Source organism: Bombus affinis, chromosome 2 (genome assembly GCF_024516045.1).
Source record: "Bombus affinis isolate iyBomAffi1 chromosome 2, iyBomAffi1.2, whole genome shotgun sequence".
Classification (NCBI taxonomy): Eukaryota; Metazoa; Arthropoda; class Insecta; order Hymenoptera; family Apidae; genus Bombus; species Bombus affinis.
In genome coordinates, this window is record NC_066345.1 from 6,691,250 (window position 1) to 6,710,895 (window position 19,646).

At 22.6% G+C, this 19,646-nt stretch overlaps 2 protein-coding genes across 40 annotated transcripts in view; one reads left to right on the forward strand and one right to left on the reverse strand.

Moving 5' to 3' along the window:
* LOC126924406 (diacylglycerol kinase eta) overlaps nt 1–19,646 on the reverse strand; it is a 68,548-nt gene that overhangs the window by 24,833 nt on the left and 24,069 nt on the right. For 8 of the 35 annotated variants that reach the window (XR_007713530.1, XR_007713538.1, XR_007713564.1 and 5 more), the window contains one exon: nt 14,225–14,501. The exons of 7 other annotated variants lie outside the window; for them this stretch is intronic. Coding sequence is in view for 18 of the 28 variants with exons in the window: in XM_050738926.1 (XP_050594883.1) it covers nt 2,933–3,223; nt 9,840–9,971 (423 nt within the window). In the remaining 10 variants the exon portion in view is untranslated. Of the gene's footprint in view, nt 1–1,800; nt 2,078–2,740; nt 3,224–8,013; nt 8,291–8,953; nt 9,437–9,839; nt 9,972–14,224; nt 14,502–15,164; nt 15,648–16,046; nt 16,179–19,646 lie in introns of those variants that run through there. 20 more of the 35 variants (XM_050738986.1, XM_050738955.1, XM_050738966.1 and 17 more) reach the window with 18 other exon arrangements.
* LOC126924687 (probable glutamate--tRNA ligase, mitochondrial) lies at nt 3,713–18,339 on the forward strand. 5 transcript variants are annotated; one of them, XM_050739480.1, is made up of 6 exons: nt 3,713–3,931; nt 17,075–17,297; nt 17,406–17,566; nt 17,641–17,807; nt 17,906–18,063; nt 18,145–18,339. In XM_050739480.1, the coding sequence occupies exons 1-6, from the start codon at nt 3,924–3,926 to the stop codon at nt 18,223–18,225; spliced, it is 798 nt and encodes a 265-aa protein (XP_050595437.1). In that variant the 5' UTR covers nt 3,713–3,923; the 3' UTR covers nt 18,226–18,339. The 5 variants fall into 5 exon arrangements, with proteins under 5 accessions (XP_050595437.1, XP_050595417.1, XP_050595408.1 ...); XM_050739460.1 differs by lacking the exons at nt 17,075–17,297; nt 17,406–17,566; nt 17,641–17,807; nt 17,906–18,063; nt 18,145–18,339 and adding exons at nt 10,868–11,090; nt 11,199–11,359; nt 11,434–11,600; nt 11,699–11,856; nt 11,938–12,132 and having other exon boundaries at nt 3,721–3,931; XM_050739451.1 differs by lacking the exons at nt 17,075–17,297; nt 17,406–17,566; nt 17,641–17,807; nt 17,906–18,063; nt 18,145–18,339 and adding exons at nt 4,655–4,877; nt 4,986–5,146; nt 5,221–5,387; nt 5,486–5,643; nt 5,725–5,919 and having other exon boundaries at nt 3,726–3,931.

The following is a 19,646-nucleotide window of genomic DNA, read 5'->3' on the forward strand; positions in this document are numbered from 1 at the left end:
GTAATTTAATACTTCTTGTATTAACAAAAACGTTATGAAAAATAGATAAAAGGAAATATATGAACACTGAGATCACTGATAAGATATTAAGATATTAAGAAAATTTCCTAAAATTAATAATCGTGTGATATTACATAATATAACGTAATGTATAATAATATAATGAATGCTGAAATTATATAAACAAATACATGTGTGTAAAAGACATTCAAAAGAGACGCACACACGTAAATACATATACGGCTCTACATACGTATAACCGAACACGCATCTATACACACAAATTACATATCCATTTTTAACTGAATATGATAAAATATACATACAGACATATATCAACAGAATATGCACGTGCATTAATATGGATGGAATTGGATATCAATGTATTGTGTATCTGTCGTGAATTATAAAACGAATAAATTCGAGATCAGGAATTAATACCTGATTAATATAACTTGAAGTTTCATTATTCTTATTTACAAGAATGAAGAAGAATATGACCAAAGATAATGTAATAAGGAGATATTAAATGTCTGAACAATTCAGCTAGAGGCAGTTCTGAAAGATAGCAATTGTTTGTTTTTTTGCTTTTGTAAATTTAAAATTATTATTACTAACTACAATATTATTAGTTTCGCAAGCTTATGTATAAGAAATTATTTCAAATTGAGTTAATCCCTAATCGAGTTAATAAATATAATATTTAAGTGAATCTTATATATCTGTAAGGTTTAATTGTCAATCGCGTGTTAAACACATTCTTTTGTTTCTTTGTTACATCAGCCTTGTTTTAACATAGCAACATTGAAATTATGGTACATTTAAAAAACTTGTTTCCTCAGTTTCTCAATAAATTTGTACACGATATTTTTATTGCCATTGACAGGTGACGTACATTTTTCTTTGTCATTACCAGTATTATCATCATCATCCTAATCATTGTTTATTTCAAGACTGTTATAATATGATCATAGAAATTAAATATCACTTTCATTTATTCATGTTGCATTATGTTGAAGATGCTTTTTTAGATATCTTTTAATTTAGTTAGAAATTTAAATGTGATAAAAAGATTGCAGAGCACTTTATGTACACAGTGTGTTATTTTTGTATACATGTATAATATTTTGTTTGATTGCGCATATGTGTATGCATATATACTATATATAATATTATATAATTTATCAATAGATAAAAATTTACAGCACATATAATTTTAACTGTACATAATATAAATACAAAGACATTGTTTTAAACTATTAAATTGTAATTGGTATAATCATAATGCAAAAATAAACATGTAATTGTTGTAAGTTTTATGATTCACAGTACTGTATAAATTTTACATTATTTTTTACAGTTTATGTACACATAGCACATACAGTAGTTTGTTATTTATTTTTTTCAATATATAATTTCCAGCAGTTTCGTATACTCATCAGTCATTATTTGTGAACTGCTTTTTATCATTTAATACTCAAGAATTTAAAAAATGAAATATTTTATAAACTACGCAATAGAAAACTTTTTAAATTTTATACAAATATAAACAATTCTAAGAAGATTGTAATAAATACATTATATATAATATATGAAAAATTATTTTTTTATGTCAGTATATATATGTGTATTAACTGTAAAAAATAATTTTTTAATGGATATTGTAATTTTTATTAAAGTATTGTAATTGAATTATTAGCATAATTTTTCATAATAACATCTTTTATCTTTGCTGTATCTTACAATTTAATATATGTAGGTTTCCATGTTCATTAAATTTAATATGTATAATAACATATATATATATAACGAAAATTGTATTTTATTACAGCTATTTTATTACAGAAATTTCATATCTCTCAATAGTTTTGTAAGTATTGCTTAAAATTTATTGTTTAATTGCAGCATCAAATAAGATAAGAAATGCTTTCTATGTGCTATATGAAAATATTAAATTATATTAGTTCCTGTCACCGATTTCATTTCAAAGATTAGAAGGTCATTCAATACTTATTGTAATAAATATAGTTTCTCCTTAAACATAGTTGTATATATATATATATACATACACATTCTACTTTTTTGCACAGAAAACTAAACTCAGAGTAAAACAATATAAATTGTAAATTGAATATACATATGTAGATTATTTATATAATTGACAATACTTATTCCATATCTAAATTTAGAATGTAGTTTTCAAATTAATATTAATACTGTTACAGTATTAATACTGTAGTATTAATACTGTTGTAAGCAAACTTAGCTGAAACCCTAAGTTGTAACGTGTATCAAATATAAAAAACAACAAACAATGATATAATACATATCACCAAACTTATAATTTACATCAATATATGATTATCAAAGTCTTCAATTTCTTTTGTACATTCTACAAAGGAACAAATATAACTTAAATTATAGTTTAATGAATTTTTACACTGTTTAAATCTTTTGTTTAATAAATGCATTATTAATGCTATGCTCATGTCTAATGATATTTTGTAATAGGAATTGCATTAAAATATATCTTATTAGACATGACTATAACATATTTGTATTTTTTTAAAGATAAAATGTTTTTCTTATAATTCCTATATAAACATTTATCTTTTGACATAAAACCAGTTCAACAGTTTGGCACAAGTAATATTATTTTATCATATACAGCAGTGCAGAAAATAATTTTCTTATAACATTGCCACTAAGTGCCCTTTTTATTAGAATATTTGTGTTATACTTGTATTACATATTACTGTTACGTAAAATTTTTAATTATAAGGATACAATCCTTGTCCTACTTCTTAAACAATCTATGTAATTCAAAACCTACGTTATACAGCATCCAGATAGTTATTAACTGGCATAAAATATTATTTTATTGATTGTATATTTTATACTTTTAAATGTTTAAATTATTATTATTATATACCTAATTATTTAGATCATTGATAGCTTGTAAGATTCGTTTAACATGTCCTACTTTAGTAATACCAATTTTCTCGAGATCTTCACCGGTTAATGATAATAATTCCCTACCTCGTATATCATGAGAAACAAAGTGATCATTATATTCAGTCAACTGTAAATTCTTCAACCAGGAACACACTTCTTCTACACTCCATGTAGTAACTTGATCTCGAATAGTATGTGCTCCAGAATTAGCCCCTGAACGTCGAACCTTTAACCAGGAGAAACATCCATGACAATTCTTTCTATCTCCCTATACAAAGGTACTTTTGTAAAACGTTCATTTCTAATATATATTTTTGGATTGCATATATTGTAATCATATAAGTTATATTTATATATAGAGAGCAGGACCAATTCGTGTGATCATTTTAAATATTTTTATTATTAGTAGACCAATTAAAACTTTTTGTCATAGATAATAGATGTAAAGTTGTATTAAAGATTGAAAGTGATCTTGACAATTTATTTAAAGAAAGAAAGAAAGAAAAAATCTAATTGTAATATCTTGAAGATCTTCTGAAACCGTATATCATTTATGACAATAATTTTTTGATTAGACTCAATAGAAGTGACCACATTAAATAGTTCACTCTGCATAAGATTTAAGAAAGATAAGATATTACAAATTAAAAAATATAAATGGAGAATTATACCTGCTCATCTGATGGTAAGTTTTGTAAATGTACTAATTCTCTAGCTCCTTCCTCAAACGTAAATTTCTCTACTTCCTGTTCCATACTGGCCAAAGAAAATGATAGTTTATTTTCTAAATCTTCCCGTAATTTCTGAATTATATAAATTTTTTTATTAGAAAATTATTACTGAAATATCAAAAGTGATATAAAAAAATTAACCCTTCCACTACTAGCTCTTCATGTACTACTCGTCATAAGCTATATAGCAAACTCAAAGTCCTTGAGCGGCAAGTATCCACACGTAAACATATAGTGATGTATAAGTAACTAAAATTTATAACAAAATTTGTAAATATTTTAATATTTGTTAGTACCTGTAAAGTATTATTTTTTAATTTCATATATAATTATGAGATATTTTCAACTTAAAAGTAGGATTCAAATTTTATGCAATAATGTTGTAGAATTATGGTTATTATTGATTACTTGTGTTGTGCAATATGGTATGATGAATAATAAAATATGTTTGAAGTTAGAATGTGTTATATTTTTTAATACAAGTATTTATTACGTGTACAATATCTAAATAATAAACAGTTATCTCAGTATATGAGGATAAAGAAAATAGTTTAAATTATTATTTAAAATTTATTATTAAATAATTATTAAATATATATAATTAGTATATATTAATTAAATAATTAATAAATATATATAACAAATTAGTAATTATTTAATAATAAGTTTTGAATAATAATTTAAACTATTTTCTTTATCCTTTAGATATTATAGTTATTTAGATATTAGATATTGTAATAATAATTATTTGATTAATTAGTTTAATTACATGTACTAAGAGAATCGTATTTACCTGTGATAAACTTTTTTTAGTATTTATATAGAATATTAAAAAAAATTATGTTTATATAACATTTATATGTATAAAATATATGTTTATCCTTTATTAAACATTTAAATATAAATAATTTATTATATGATATTTTCCATTAATTGTAGATTATCACGAATGATTGTAATTATTACAGAGCTTTTAATTGGATTCCACCTTTATATGGACATTTACCCTTGATATTAAACTTTGATGGATCAAAATTATCGAAAAGGCAAAACGATATAAGCATAGAATCCTTTAGAAAAGAGGGAATTTTTCCATTAGCAGTTTTAAACTATGTTACACATGCTGGTGGTGGTTTTGATAATAAAGGAGGTGCTCTTTACATTGATAGTTATGAAGAATTAATTAAACAAGTATTTATGTTTTATATTATATCCTTTATACAAAATATTTGTATTCAATATAAATCATACTACACATGCTTTTTTACTATTTACTTTAGTTTGTTTTAATTATTTCAGTTCAATATTTCTAAAATAAAAGTAAGTTCTAATAAACTTTCACCTCCAAAACTATTAGAATTCAATAGGATAGAAATATCAAAATTATTAGCAAATGAAAAAAATAATGCATTTTTAATTGAAAGAATAAAAACGTTAGTCATAGAAGCATTCCCAAATAGGTATGTATGGTTTGTCTAGTACTAATTTTTATTTGTATTTAGAGCTTTAATAATATATTCAATGATATTTTCAGACAAACTGATAGAAATTTACAATTAGACGACAATCATATTATTTCTGTATTAAAATGGGCACAGCATAGAATATCAAAATTAAGTGATCTAGTATCTCCAAAGTTGGCCTTTTTATGGCATATACCAACCACATCACTTGATGACACTATGTTAGGATGTAAATTAGGTATAATTTGTTATACTATGTATATAAACATTACTGAGTGTTTCGTGTAATTGAATTCATTAATTTTTTTATACACTTAAAACGGTTTTTCTTTATAGATGCGCTTAAAATAATAAGTATGAAATTGATTGAAATTGAAATTCAAAATTTTAATAAAGAATGCATAAATAGATACCTAAGAGAATTTGCTAATGAACATGAAATTTCATATCCAACATTGATGAAAGCTTTACGTTTTGTACTTAGTGGTTTAAAGGTGAACATAAAATATTCTAATTATATTTTTTCTTTATAAATTTAATACTAATTTATATAATATATGTATTTACATTTTTAGGAGGGTCCACCAGTTTCTGAAATGATGGAAATTTTGGGGAAAGATTCTACAGTGTTAAGAATAAAACGTTATATTTCCTAAAAATAAAAGTATGGTCACATATATTTGTAAATTTATAATCGACAGTACATTTTAAAATTAATACTTTTTATTATTCATAGAATAAAAATAATTTTGAATAGAATACAAATTTTATATATCTAGTCAATTTTATTATTTATGTTTGTGTTTGTATTTTATATGTTTTTAAATATATTAAAATCATTTAATTTTGTATGTAATGGGTCACATAAAAAGCTATTTCTTTAGCTGTTTAACATGTAAATATTTTTATTTTTATGTTATCTATAACTTGCATATAATGCATATTAAGATACAGAAACATATATATAGAAATAAAAGAAATTTATATAAAGTCATATTATATAATTACATTTTCTTAAATATTTCTTAAATCATCATTTTGCAGATGTAAATACATAGTTTAGTAATTTAATACTTCTTGTATTAACAAAAACGTTATGAAAAATAGATAAAAGGAAATATATGAACACTGAGATCACTGATAAGATATTAAGATATTAAGAAAATTTCCTAAAATTAATAATCGTGTGATATTACATAATATAACGTAATGTATAATAATATAATGAATGCTGAAATTATATAAACAAATACATGTGTGTAAAAGACATTCAAAAGAGACGCACACACGTAAATACATATACGGCTCTACATACGTATAACCGAACACGCATCTATACACACAAATTACATATCCATTTTTAACTGAATATGATAAAATATACATACAGACATATATCAACAGAATATGCACGTGCATTAATATGGATGGAATTGGATATCAATGTATTGTGTATCTGTCGTGAATTATAAAACGAATAAATTCGAGATCAGGAATTAATACCTGATTAATATAACTTGAAGTTTCATTATTCTTATTTACAAGAATGAAGAAGAATATGACCAAAGATAATGTAATAAGGAGATATTAAATGTCTGAACAATTCAGCTAGAGGCAGTTCTGAAAGATAGCAATTGTTTGTTTTTTTGCTTTTGTAAATTTAAAATTATTATTACTAACTACAATATTATTAGTTTCGCAAGCTTATGTATAAGAAATTATTTCAAATTGAGTTAATCCCTAATCGAGTTAATAAATATAATATTTAAGTGAATCTTATATATCTGTAAGGTTTAATTGTCAATCGCGTGTTAAACACATTCTTTTGTTTCTTTGTTACATCAGCCTTGTTTTAACATAGCAACATTGAAATTATGGTACATTTAAAAAACTTGTTTCCTCAGTTTCTCAATAAATTTGTACACGATATTTTTATTGCCATTGACAGGTGACGTACATTTTTCTTTGTCATTACCAGTATTATCATCATCATCCTAATCATTGTTTATTTCAAGACTGTTATAATATGATCATAGAAATTAAATATCACTTTCATTTATTCATGTTGCATTATGTTGAAGATGCTTTTTTAGATATCTTTTAATTTAGTTAGAAATTTAAATGTGATAAAAAGATTGCAGAGCACTTTATGTACACAGTGTGTTATTTTTGTATACATGTATAATATTTTGTTTGATTGCGCATATGTGTATGCATATATACTATATATAATATTATATAATTTATCAATAGATAAAAATTTACAGCACATATAATTTTAACTGTACATAATATAAATACAAAGACATTGTTTTAAACTATTAAATTGTAATTGGTATAATCATAATGCAAAAATAAACATGTAATTGTTGTAAGTTTTATGATTCACAGTACTGTATAAATTTTACATTATTTTTTACAGTTTATGTACACATAGCACATACAGTAGTTTGTTATTTATTTTTTTCAATATATAATTTCCAGCAGTTTCGTATACTCATCAGTCATTATTTGTGAACTGCTTTTTATCATTTAATACTCAAGAATTTAAAAAATGAAATATTTTATAAACTACGCAATAGAAAACTTTTTAAATTTTATACAAATATAAACAATTCTAAGAAGATTGTAATAAATACATTATATATAATATATGAAAAATTATTTTTTTATGTCAGTATATATATGTGTATTAACTGTAAAAAATAATTTTTTAATGGATATTGTAATTTTTATTAAAGTATTGTAATTGAATTATTAGCATAATTTTTCATAATAACATCTTTTATCTTTGCTGTATCTTACAATTTAATATATGTAGGTTTCCATGTTCATTAAATTTAATATGTATAATAACATATATATATATATAACGAAAATTGTATTTTATTACAGCTATTTTATTACAGAAATTTCATATCTCTCAATAGTTTTGTAAGTATTGCTTAAAATTTATTGTTTAATTGCAGCATCAAATAAGATAAGAAATGCTTTCTATGTGCTATATGAAAATATTAAATTATATTAGTTCCTGTCACCGATTTCATTTCAAAGATTAGAAGGTCATTCAATACTTATTGTAATAAATATAGTTTCTCCTTAAACATAGTTGTATATATATATATATACATACACATTCTACTTTTTTGCACAGAAAACTAAACTCAGAGTAAAACAATATAAATTGTAAATTGAATATACATATGTAGATTATTTATATAATTGACAATACTTATTCCATATCTAAATTTAGAATGTAGTTTTCAAATTAATATTAATACTGTTACAGTATTAATACTGTAGTATTAATACTGTTGTAAGCAAACTTAGCTGAAACCCTAAGTTGTAACGTGTATCAAATATAAAAAACAACAAACAATGATATAATACATATCACCAAACTTATAATTAACATCAATATATGATTATCAAAGTCTTCAATTTCTTTTGTACATTCTACAAAGGAACAAATATAACTTAAATTATAGTTTAATGAATTTTTACACTGTTTAAATCTTTTGTTTAATAAATGCATTATTAATGCTATGCTCATGTCTAATGATATTTTGTAATAGGAATTGCATTAAAATATATCTTATTAGACATGACTATAACATATTTGTATTTTTTTAAAGATAAAATGTTTTTCTTATAATTCCTATATAAACATTTATCTTTTGACATAAAACCAGTTCAACAGTTTGGCACAAGTAATATTATTTTATCATATACAGCAGTGCAGAAAATAATTTTCTTATAACATTGCCACTAAGTGCCCTTTTTATTAGAATATTTGTGTTATACTTGTATTACATATTACTGTTACGTAAAATTTTTAATTATAAGGATACAATCCTTGTCCTACTTCTTAAACAATCTATGTAATTCAAAACCTACGTTATACAGCATCCAGATAGTTATTAACTGGCATAAAATATTATTTTATTGATTGTATATTTTATACTTTTAAATGTTTAAATTATTATTATTATATACCTAATTATTTAGATCATTGATAGCTTGTAAGATTCGTTTAACATGTCCTACTTTAGTAATACCAATTTTCTCGAGATCTTCACCGGTTAATGATAATAATTCCCTACCTCGTATATCATGAGAAACAAAGTGATCATTATATTCAGTCAACTGTAAATTCTTCAACCAGGAACACACTTCTTCTACACTCCATGTAGTAACTTGATCTCGAATAGTATGTGCTCCAGAATTAGCCCCTGAACGTCGAACCTTTAACCAGGAGAAACATCCATGACAATTCTTTCTATCTCCCTATACAAAGGTACTTTTGTAAAACGTTCATTTCTAATATATATTTTTGGATTGCATATATTGTAATCATATAAGTTATATTTATATATAGAGAGCAGGACCAATTCGTGTGATCATTTTAAATATTTTTATTATTAGTAGACCAATTAAAACTTTTTGTCATAGATAATAGATGTAAAGTTGTATTAAAGATTGAAAGTGATCTTGACAATTTATTTAAAGAAAGAAAGAAAGAAAAAATCTAATTGTAATATCTTGAAGATCTTCTGAAACCGTATATCATTTATGACAATAATTTTTTGATTAGACTCAATAGAAGTGACCACATTAAATAGTTCACTCTGCATAAGATTTAAGAAAGATAAGATATTACAAATTAAAAAATATAAATGGAGAATTATACCTGCTCATCTGATGGTAAGTTTTGTAAATGTACTAATTCTCTAGCTCCTTCCTCAAACGTAAATTTCTCTACTTCCTGTTCCATACTGGCCAAAGAAAATGATAGTTTATTTTCTAAATCTTCCCGTAATTTCTGAATTATATAAATTTTTTTATTAGAAAATTATTACTGAAATATCAAAAGTGATATAAAAAAATTAACCCTTCCACTACTAGCTCTTCATGTACTACTCGTCATAAGCTATATAGCAAACTCAAAGTCCTTGAGCGGCAAGTATCCACACGTAAACATATAGTGATGTATAAGTAACTAAAATTTATAACAAAATTTGTAAATATTTTAATATTTGTTAGTACCTGTAAAGTATTATTTTTTAATTTCATATATAATTATGAGATATTTTCAACTTAAAAGTAGGATTCAAATTTTATGCAATAATGTTGTAGAATTATGGTTATTATTGATTACTTGTGTTGTGCAATATGGTATGATGAATAATAAAATATGTTTGAAGTTAGAATGTGTTATATTTTTTAATACAAGTATTTATTACGTGTACAATATCTAAATAATAAACAGTTATCTCAGTATATGAGGATAAAGAAAATAGTTTAAATTATTATTTAAAATTTATTATTAAATAATTATTAAATATATATAATTAGTATATATTAATTAAATAATTAATAAATATATATAACAAATTAGTAATTATTTAATAATAAGTTTTGAATAATAATTTAAACTATTTTCTTTATCCTTTAGATATTATAGTTATTTAGATATTAGATATTGTAATAATAATTATTTGATTAATTAGTTTAATTACATGTACTAAGAGAATCGTATTTACCTGTGATAAACTTTTTTTAGTATTTATATAGAATATTAAAAAAAATTATGTTTATATAACATTTATATGTATAAAATATATGTTTATCCTTTATTAAACATTTAAATATAAATAATTTATTATATGATATTTTCCATTAATTGTAGATTATCACGAATGATTGTAATTATTACAGAGCTTTTAATTGGATTCCACCTTTATATGGACATTTACCCTTGATATTAAACTTTGATGGATCAAAATTATCGAAAAGGCAAAACGATATAAGCATAGAATCCTTTAGAAAAGAGGGAATTTTTCCATTAGCAGTTTTAAACTATGTTACACATGCTGGTGGTGGTTTTGATAATAAAGGAGGTGCTCTTTACATTGATAGTTATGAAGAATTAATTAAACAAGTATTTATGTTTTATATTATATCCTTTATACAAAATATTTGTATTCAATATAAATCATACTACACATGCTTTTTTACTATTTACTTTAGTTTGTTTTAATTATTTCAGTTCAATATTTCTAAAATAAAAGTAAGTTCTAATAAACTTTCACCTCCAAAACTATTAGAATTCAATAGGATAGAAATATCAAAATTATTAGCAAATGAAAAAAATAATGCATTTTTAATTGAAAGAATAAAAACGTTAGTCATAGAAGCATTCCCAAATAGGTATGTATGGTTTGTCTAGTACTAATTTTTATTTGTATTTAGAGCTTTAATAATATATTCAATGATATTTTCAGACAAACTGATAGAAATTTACAATTAGACGACAATCATATTATTTCTGTATTAAAATGGGCACAGCATAGAATATCAAAATTAAGTGATCTAGTATCTCCAAAGTTGGCCTTTTTATGGCATATACCAACCACATCACTTGATGACACTATGTTAGGATGTAAATTAGGTATAATTTGTTATACTATGTATATAAACATTACTGAGTGTTTCGTGTAATTGAATTCATTAATTTTTTTATACACTTAAAACGGTTTTTCTTTATAGATGCGCTTAAAATAATAAGTATGAAATTGATTGAAATTGAAATTCAAAATTTTAATAAAGAATGCATAAATAGATACCTAAGAGAATTTGCTAATGAACATGAAATTTCATATCCAACATTGATGAAAGCTTTACGTTTTGTACTTAGTGGTTTAAAGGTGAACATAAAATATTCTAATTATATTTTTTCTTTATAAATTTAATACTAATTTATATAATATATGTATTTACATTTTTAGGAGGGTCCACCAGTTTCTGAAATGATGGAAATTTTGGGGAAAGATTCTACAGTGTTAAGAATAAAACGTTATATTTCCTAAAAATAAAAGTATGGTCACATATATTTGTAAATTTATAATCGACAGTACATTTTAAAATTAATACTTTTTATTATTCATAGAATAAAAATAATTTTGAATAGAATACAAATTTTATATATCTAGTCAATTTTATTATTTATGTTTGTGTTTGTATTTTATATGTTTTTAAATATATTAAAATCATTTAATTTTGTATGTAATGGGTCACATAAAAAGCTATTTCTTTAGCTGTTTAACATGTAAATATTTTTATTTTTATGTTATCTATAACTTGCATATAATGCATATTAAGATACAGAAACATATATATAGAAATAAAAGAAATTTATATAAAGTCATATTATATAATTACATTTTCTTAAATATTTCTTAAATCATCATTTTGCAGATGTAAATACATAGTTTAGTAATTTAATACTTCTTGTATTAACAAAAACGTTATGAAAAATAGATAAAAGGAAATATATGAACACTGAGATCACTGATAAGATATTAAGATATTAAGAAAATTTCCTAAAATTAATAATCGTGTGATATTACATAATATAACGTAATGTATAATAATATAATGAATGCTGAAATTATATAAACAAATACATGTGTGTAAAAGACATTCAAAAGAGACGCACACACGTAAATACATATACGGCTCTACATACGTATAACCGAACACGCATCTATACACACAAATTACATATCCATTTTTAACTGAATATGATAAAATATACATACAGACATATATCAACAGAATATGCACGTGCATTAATATGGATGGAATTGGATATCAATGTATTGTGTATCTGTCGTGAATTATAAAACGAATAAATTCGAGATCAGGAATTAATACCTGATTAATATAACTTGAAGTTTCATTATTCTTATTTACAAGAATGAAGAAGAATATGACCAAAGATAATGTAATAAGGAGATATTAAATGTCTGAACAATTCAGCTAGAGGCAGTTCTGAAAGATAGCAATTGTTTGTTTTTTTGCTTTTGTAAATTTAAAATTATTATTACTAACTACAATATTATTAGTTTCGCAAGCTTATGTATAAGAAATTATTTCAAATTGAGTTAATCCCTAATCGAGTTAATAAATATAATATTTAAGTGAATCTTATATATCTGTAAGGTTTAATTGTCAATCGCGTGTTAAACACATTCTTTTGTTTCTTTGTTACATCAGCCTTGTTTTAACATAGCAACATTGAAATTATGGTACATTTAAAAAACTTGTTTCCTCAGTTTCTCAATAAATTTGTACACGATATTTTTATTGCCATTGACAGGTGACGTACATTTTTCTTTGTCATTACCAGTATTATCATCATCATCCTAATCATTGTTTATTTCAAGACTGTTATAATATGATCATAGAAATTAAATATCACTTTCATTTATTCATGTTGCATTATGTTGAAGATGCTTTTTTAGATATCTTTTAATTTAGTTAGAAATTTAAATGTGATAAAAAGATTGCAGAGCACTTTATGTACACAGTGTGTTATTTTTGTATACATGTATAATATTTTGTTTGATTGCGCATATGTGTATGCATATATACTATATATAATATTATATAATTTATCAATAGATAAAAATTTACAGCACATATAATTTTAACTGTACATAATATAAATACAAAGACATTGTTTTAAACTATTAAATTGTAATTGGTATAATCATAATGCAAAAATAAACATGTAATTGTTGTAAGTTTTATGATTCACAGTACTGTATAAATTTTACATTATTTTTTACAGTTTATGTACACATAGCACATACAGTAGTTTGTTATTTATTTTTTTCAATATATAATTTCCAGCAGTTTCGTATACTCATCAGTCATTATTTGTGAACTGCTTTTTATCATTTAATACTCAAGAATTTAAAAAATGAAATATTTTATAAACTACGCAATAGAAAACTTTTTAAATTTTATACAAATATAAACAATTCTAAGAAGATTGTAATAAATACATTATATATAATATATGAAAAATTATTTTTTTATGTCAGTATATATATGTGTATTAACTGTAAAAAATAATTTTTTAATGGATATTGTAATTTTTATTAAAGTATTGTAATTGAATTATTAGCATAATTTTTCATAATAACATCTTTTATCTTTGCTGTATCTTACAATTTAATATATGTAGGTTTCCATGTTCATTAAATTTAATATGTATAATAACATATATATATATAACGAAAATTGTATTTTATTACAGCTATTTTATTACAGAAATTTCATATCTCTCAATAGTTTTGTAAGTATTGCTTAAAATTTATTGTTTAATTGCAGCATCAAATAAGATAAGAAATGCTTTCTATGTGCTATATGAAAATATTAAATTATATTAGTTCCTGTCACCGATTTCATTTCAAAGATTAGAAGGTCATTCAATACTTATTGTAATAAATATAGTTTCTCCTTAAACATAGTTGTATATATATATATATACATACACATTCTACTTTTTTGCACAGAAAACTAAACTCAGAGTAAAACAATATAAATTGTAAATTGAATATACATATGTAGATTATTTATATAATTGACAATACTTATTCCATATCTAAATTTAGAATGTAGTTTTCAAATTAATATTAATACTGTTACAGTATTAATACTGTAGTATTAATACTGTTGTAAGCAAACTTAGCTGAAACCCTAAGTTGTAACGTGTATCAAATATAAAAAACAACAAACAATGATATAATACATATCACCAAACTTATAATTAACATCAATATATGATTATCAAAGTCTTCAATTTCTTTTGTACATTCTACAAAGGAACAAATATAACTTAAATTATAGTTTAATGAATTTTTACACTGTTTAAATCTTTTGTTTAATAAATGCATTATTAATGCTATGCTCATGTCTAATGATATTTTGTAATAGGAATTGCATTAAAATATATCTTATTAGACATGACTATAACATATTTGTATTTTTTTAAAGATAAAATGTTTTTCTTATAATTCCTATATAAACATTTATCTTTTGACATAAAACCAGTTCAACAGTTTGGCACAAGTAATATTATTTTATCATATACAGCAGTGCAGAAAATAATTTTCTTATAACATTGCCACTAAGTGCCCTTTTTATTAGAATATTTGTGTTATACTTGTATTACATATTACTGTTACGTAAAATTTTTAATTATAAGGATACAATCCTTGTCCTACTTCTTAAACAATCTATGTAATTCAAAACCTACGTTATACAGCATCCAGATAGTTATTAACTGGCATAAAATATTATTTTATTGATTGTATATTTTATACTTTTAAATGTTTAAATTATTATTATTATATACCTAATTATTTAGATCATTGATAGCTTGTAAGATTCGTTTAACATGTCCTACTTTAGTAATACCAATTTTCTCGAGATCTTCACCGGTTAATGATAATAATTCCCTACCTCGTATATCATGAGAAACAAAGTGATCATTATATTCAGTCAACTGTAAATTCTTCAACCAGGAACACACTTCTTCTACACTCCATGTAGTAACTTGATCTCGAATAGTATGTGCTCCAGAATTAGCCCCTGAACGTCGAACCTTTAACCAGGAGAAACATCCATGACAATTCTTTCTATCTCCCTATACAAAGGTACTTTTGTAAAACGTTCATTTCTAATATATATTTTTGGATTGCATATATTGTAATCATATAAGTTATATTTATATATAGAGAGCAGGACCAATTCGTGTGATCATTTTAAATATTTTTATTATTAGTAGACCAATTAAAACTTTTTGTCATAGATAATAGATGTAAAGTTGTATTAAAGATTGAAAGTGATCTTGACAATTTATTTAAAGAAAGAAAGAAAAAATCTAATTGTAATATCTTGAAGATCTTCTGAAACCGTATATCATTTATGACAATAATTTTTTGATTAGACTCAATAGAAGTGACCACATTAAATAGTTCACTCTGCATAAGATTTAAGAAAGATAAGATATTACAAATTAAAAAATATAAATGGAGAATTATACCTGCTCATCTGATGGTAAGTTTTGTAAATGTACTAATTCTCTAGCTCCTTCCTCAAACGTAAATTTCTCTACTTCCTGTTCCATACTGGCCAAAGAAAATGATAGTTTATTTTCTAAATCTTCCCGTAATTTCTGAATTATATAAATTTTTTTATTAGAAAATTATTACTGAAATATCAAAAGTGATATAAAAAAATTAACCCTTCCACTACTAGCTCTTCATGTACTACTCGTCATAAGCTATATAGCAAACTCAAAGTCCTTGAGCGGCAAGTATCCACACGTAAACATATAGTGATGTATAAGTAACTAAAATTTATAACAAAATTTGTAAATATTTTAATATTTGTTAGTACCTGTAAAGTATTATTTTTTAATTTCATATATAATTATGAGATATTTTCAACTTAAAAGTAGGATTCAAATTTTATGCAATAATGTTGTAGAATTATGGTTATTATTGATTACTTGTGTTGTGCAATATGGTATGATGAATAATAAAATATGTTTGAAGTTAGAATGTGTTATATTTTTTAATACAAGTATTTATTACGTGTACAATATCTAAATAATAAACAGTTATCTCAGTATATGAGGATAAAGAAAATAGTTTAAATTATTATTTAAAATTTATTATTAAATAATTATTAAATATATATAATTAGTATATATTAATTAAATAATTAATAAATATATATAACAAATTAGTAATTATTTAATAATAAGTTTTGAATAATAATTTAAACTATTTTCTTTATCCTTTAGATATTATAGTTATTTAGATATTAGATATTGTAATAATAATTATTTGATTAATTAGTTTAATTACATGTACTAAGAGAATCGTATTTACCTGTGATAAACTTTTTTTAGTATTTATATAGAATATTAAAAAAAATTATGTTTATATAACATTTATATGTATAAAATATATGTTTATCCTTTATTAAACATTTAAATATAAATAATTTATTATATGATATTTTCCATTAATTGTAGATTATCACGAATGATTGTAATTATTACAGAGCTTTTAATTGGATTCCACCTTTATATGGACATTTACCCTTGATATTAAACTTTGATGGATCAAAATTATCGAAAAGGCAAAACGATATAAGCATAGAATCCTTTAGAAAAGAGGGAATTTTTCCATTAGCAGTTTTAAACTATGTTACACATGCTGGTGGTGGTTTTGATAATAAAGGAGGTGCTCTTTACATTGATAGTTATGAAGAATTAATTAAACAAGTATTTATGTTTTATATTATATCCTTTATACAAAATATTTGTATTCAATATAAATCATACTACACATGCTTTTTTACTATTTACTTTAGTTTGTTTTAATTATTTCAGTTCAATATTTCTAAAATAAAAGTAAGTTCTAATAAACTTTCACCTCCAAAACTATTAGAATTCAATAGGATAGAAATATCAAAATTATTAGCAAATGAAAAAAATAATGCATTTTTAATTGAAAGAATAAAAACGTTAGTCATAGAAGCATTCCCAAATAGGTATGTATGGTTTGTCTAGTACTAATTTTTATTTGTATTTAGAGCTTTAATAATATATTCAATGATATTTTCAGACAAACTGATAGAAATTTACAATTAGACGACAATCATATTATTTCTGTATTAAAATGGGCACAGCATAGAATATCAAAATTAAGTGATCTAGTATCTCCAAAGTTGGCCTTTTTATGGCATATACCAACCACATCACTTGATGACACTATGTTAGGATGTAAATTAGGTATAATTTGTTATACTATGTATATAAACATTACTGAGTGTTTCGTGTAATTGAATTCATTAATTTTTTTATACACTTAAAACGGTTTTTCTTTATAGATGCGCTTAAAATAATAAGTATGAAATTGATTGAAATTGAAATTCAAAATTTTAATAAAGAATGCATAAATAGATACCTAAGAGAATTTGCTAATGAACATGAAATTTCATATCCAACATTGATGAAAGCTTTACGTTTTGTACTTAGTGGTTTAAAGGTGAACATAAAATATTCTAATTATATTTTTTCTTTATAAATTTAATACTAATTTATATAATATATGTATTTACATTTTTAGGAGGGTCCACCAGTTTCTGAAATGATGGAAATTTTGGGGAAAGATTCTACAGTGTTAAGAATAAAACGTTATATTTCCTAAAAATAAAAGTATGGTCACATATATTTGTAAATTTATAATCGACAGTACATTTTAAAATTAATACTTTTTATTATTCATAGAATAAAAATAATTTTGAATAGAATACAAATTTTATATATCTAGTCAATTTTATTATTTATGTTTGTGTTTGTATTTTATATGTTTTTAAATATATTAAAATCATTTAATTTTGTATGTAATGGGTCACATAAAAAGCTATTTCTTTAGCTGTTTAACATGTAAATATTTTTATTTTTATGTTATCTATAACTTGCATATAATGCATATTAAGATACAGAAACATATATATAGAAATAAAAGAAATTTATATAATGTCATATTATATAATTACATTTTCTCTGTATAAGAACATCTATTTTTAAATAATACATTAAATATATTGATATTAGTAATCTTATATAAAACTTTCTAAAATTCAAGAGATTTATAGTATTATAAGACTAAATTATATGAATCCTATCTGATAATGATATGAAACCTGAATATATAATTTAAAAGTTATGTAATTTGAACTTCGGATGAAATTATTTACAGCTTTATTATTTATAGTTATTACATTTCAATTCCCTGGGATAATTGGGATTGATTTTGTATCTTTAAATAAATATTCAATTTTCTAATACAATCGAAATTATATGTGATAAAATGTATTACCTAATTACAGAAAGCTTTCTAAAATATAACATAAATATAACATGGAACATAAATAAAAGAATTTTTACTATAATAGATATTGAAACTTATAATGGCAGCTTAAAAATATAAACTACAATATTTTTTAAATGCATCGAATTAATGTGAAAAAATATTTGTTAATATTTTCCATGATAATTGAATTTATATACACAATGTGCGTTGAAATATTCCGAGACAATAAGAAATTTATTAAATATAAAATTACGTACATATATATAGACAAAATTACTACGTAATTTATTGTAACTATAAAACCTATCATAAGGATATTAATTTATGGAATTAGTAATAATAATATAATAATATTTTATCGTATATCAACCTTTACTTAGTAATTTATGAAATAAACAAATTGTATATTAAATATTTTCTAATATCTTCTTATTATGTAATTAAATCTTAAATAATATTATTTTGATATAAATTGATTTTGTTTCTATAAAAATATATACATATAAAATATAGTAAGTAAGTATTTACTGCATCAACCGTGCATTTCAATGTTTTCAGATCATATGTATAAAATATACTGTTATCCTTTGTTTACTTGTACCAATGAATTTTTTTCAAACTAAAATGTGTATAGTAAATATTTAAGTTATAAATGGTAATATACTTATATTAGGAAAGTGTAATGAAACTATAAATTATATTGCATTTGTGAAAAGGACAATCATAATTTGATCCATTTATTTAATATTGCT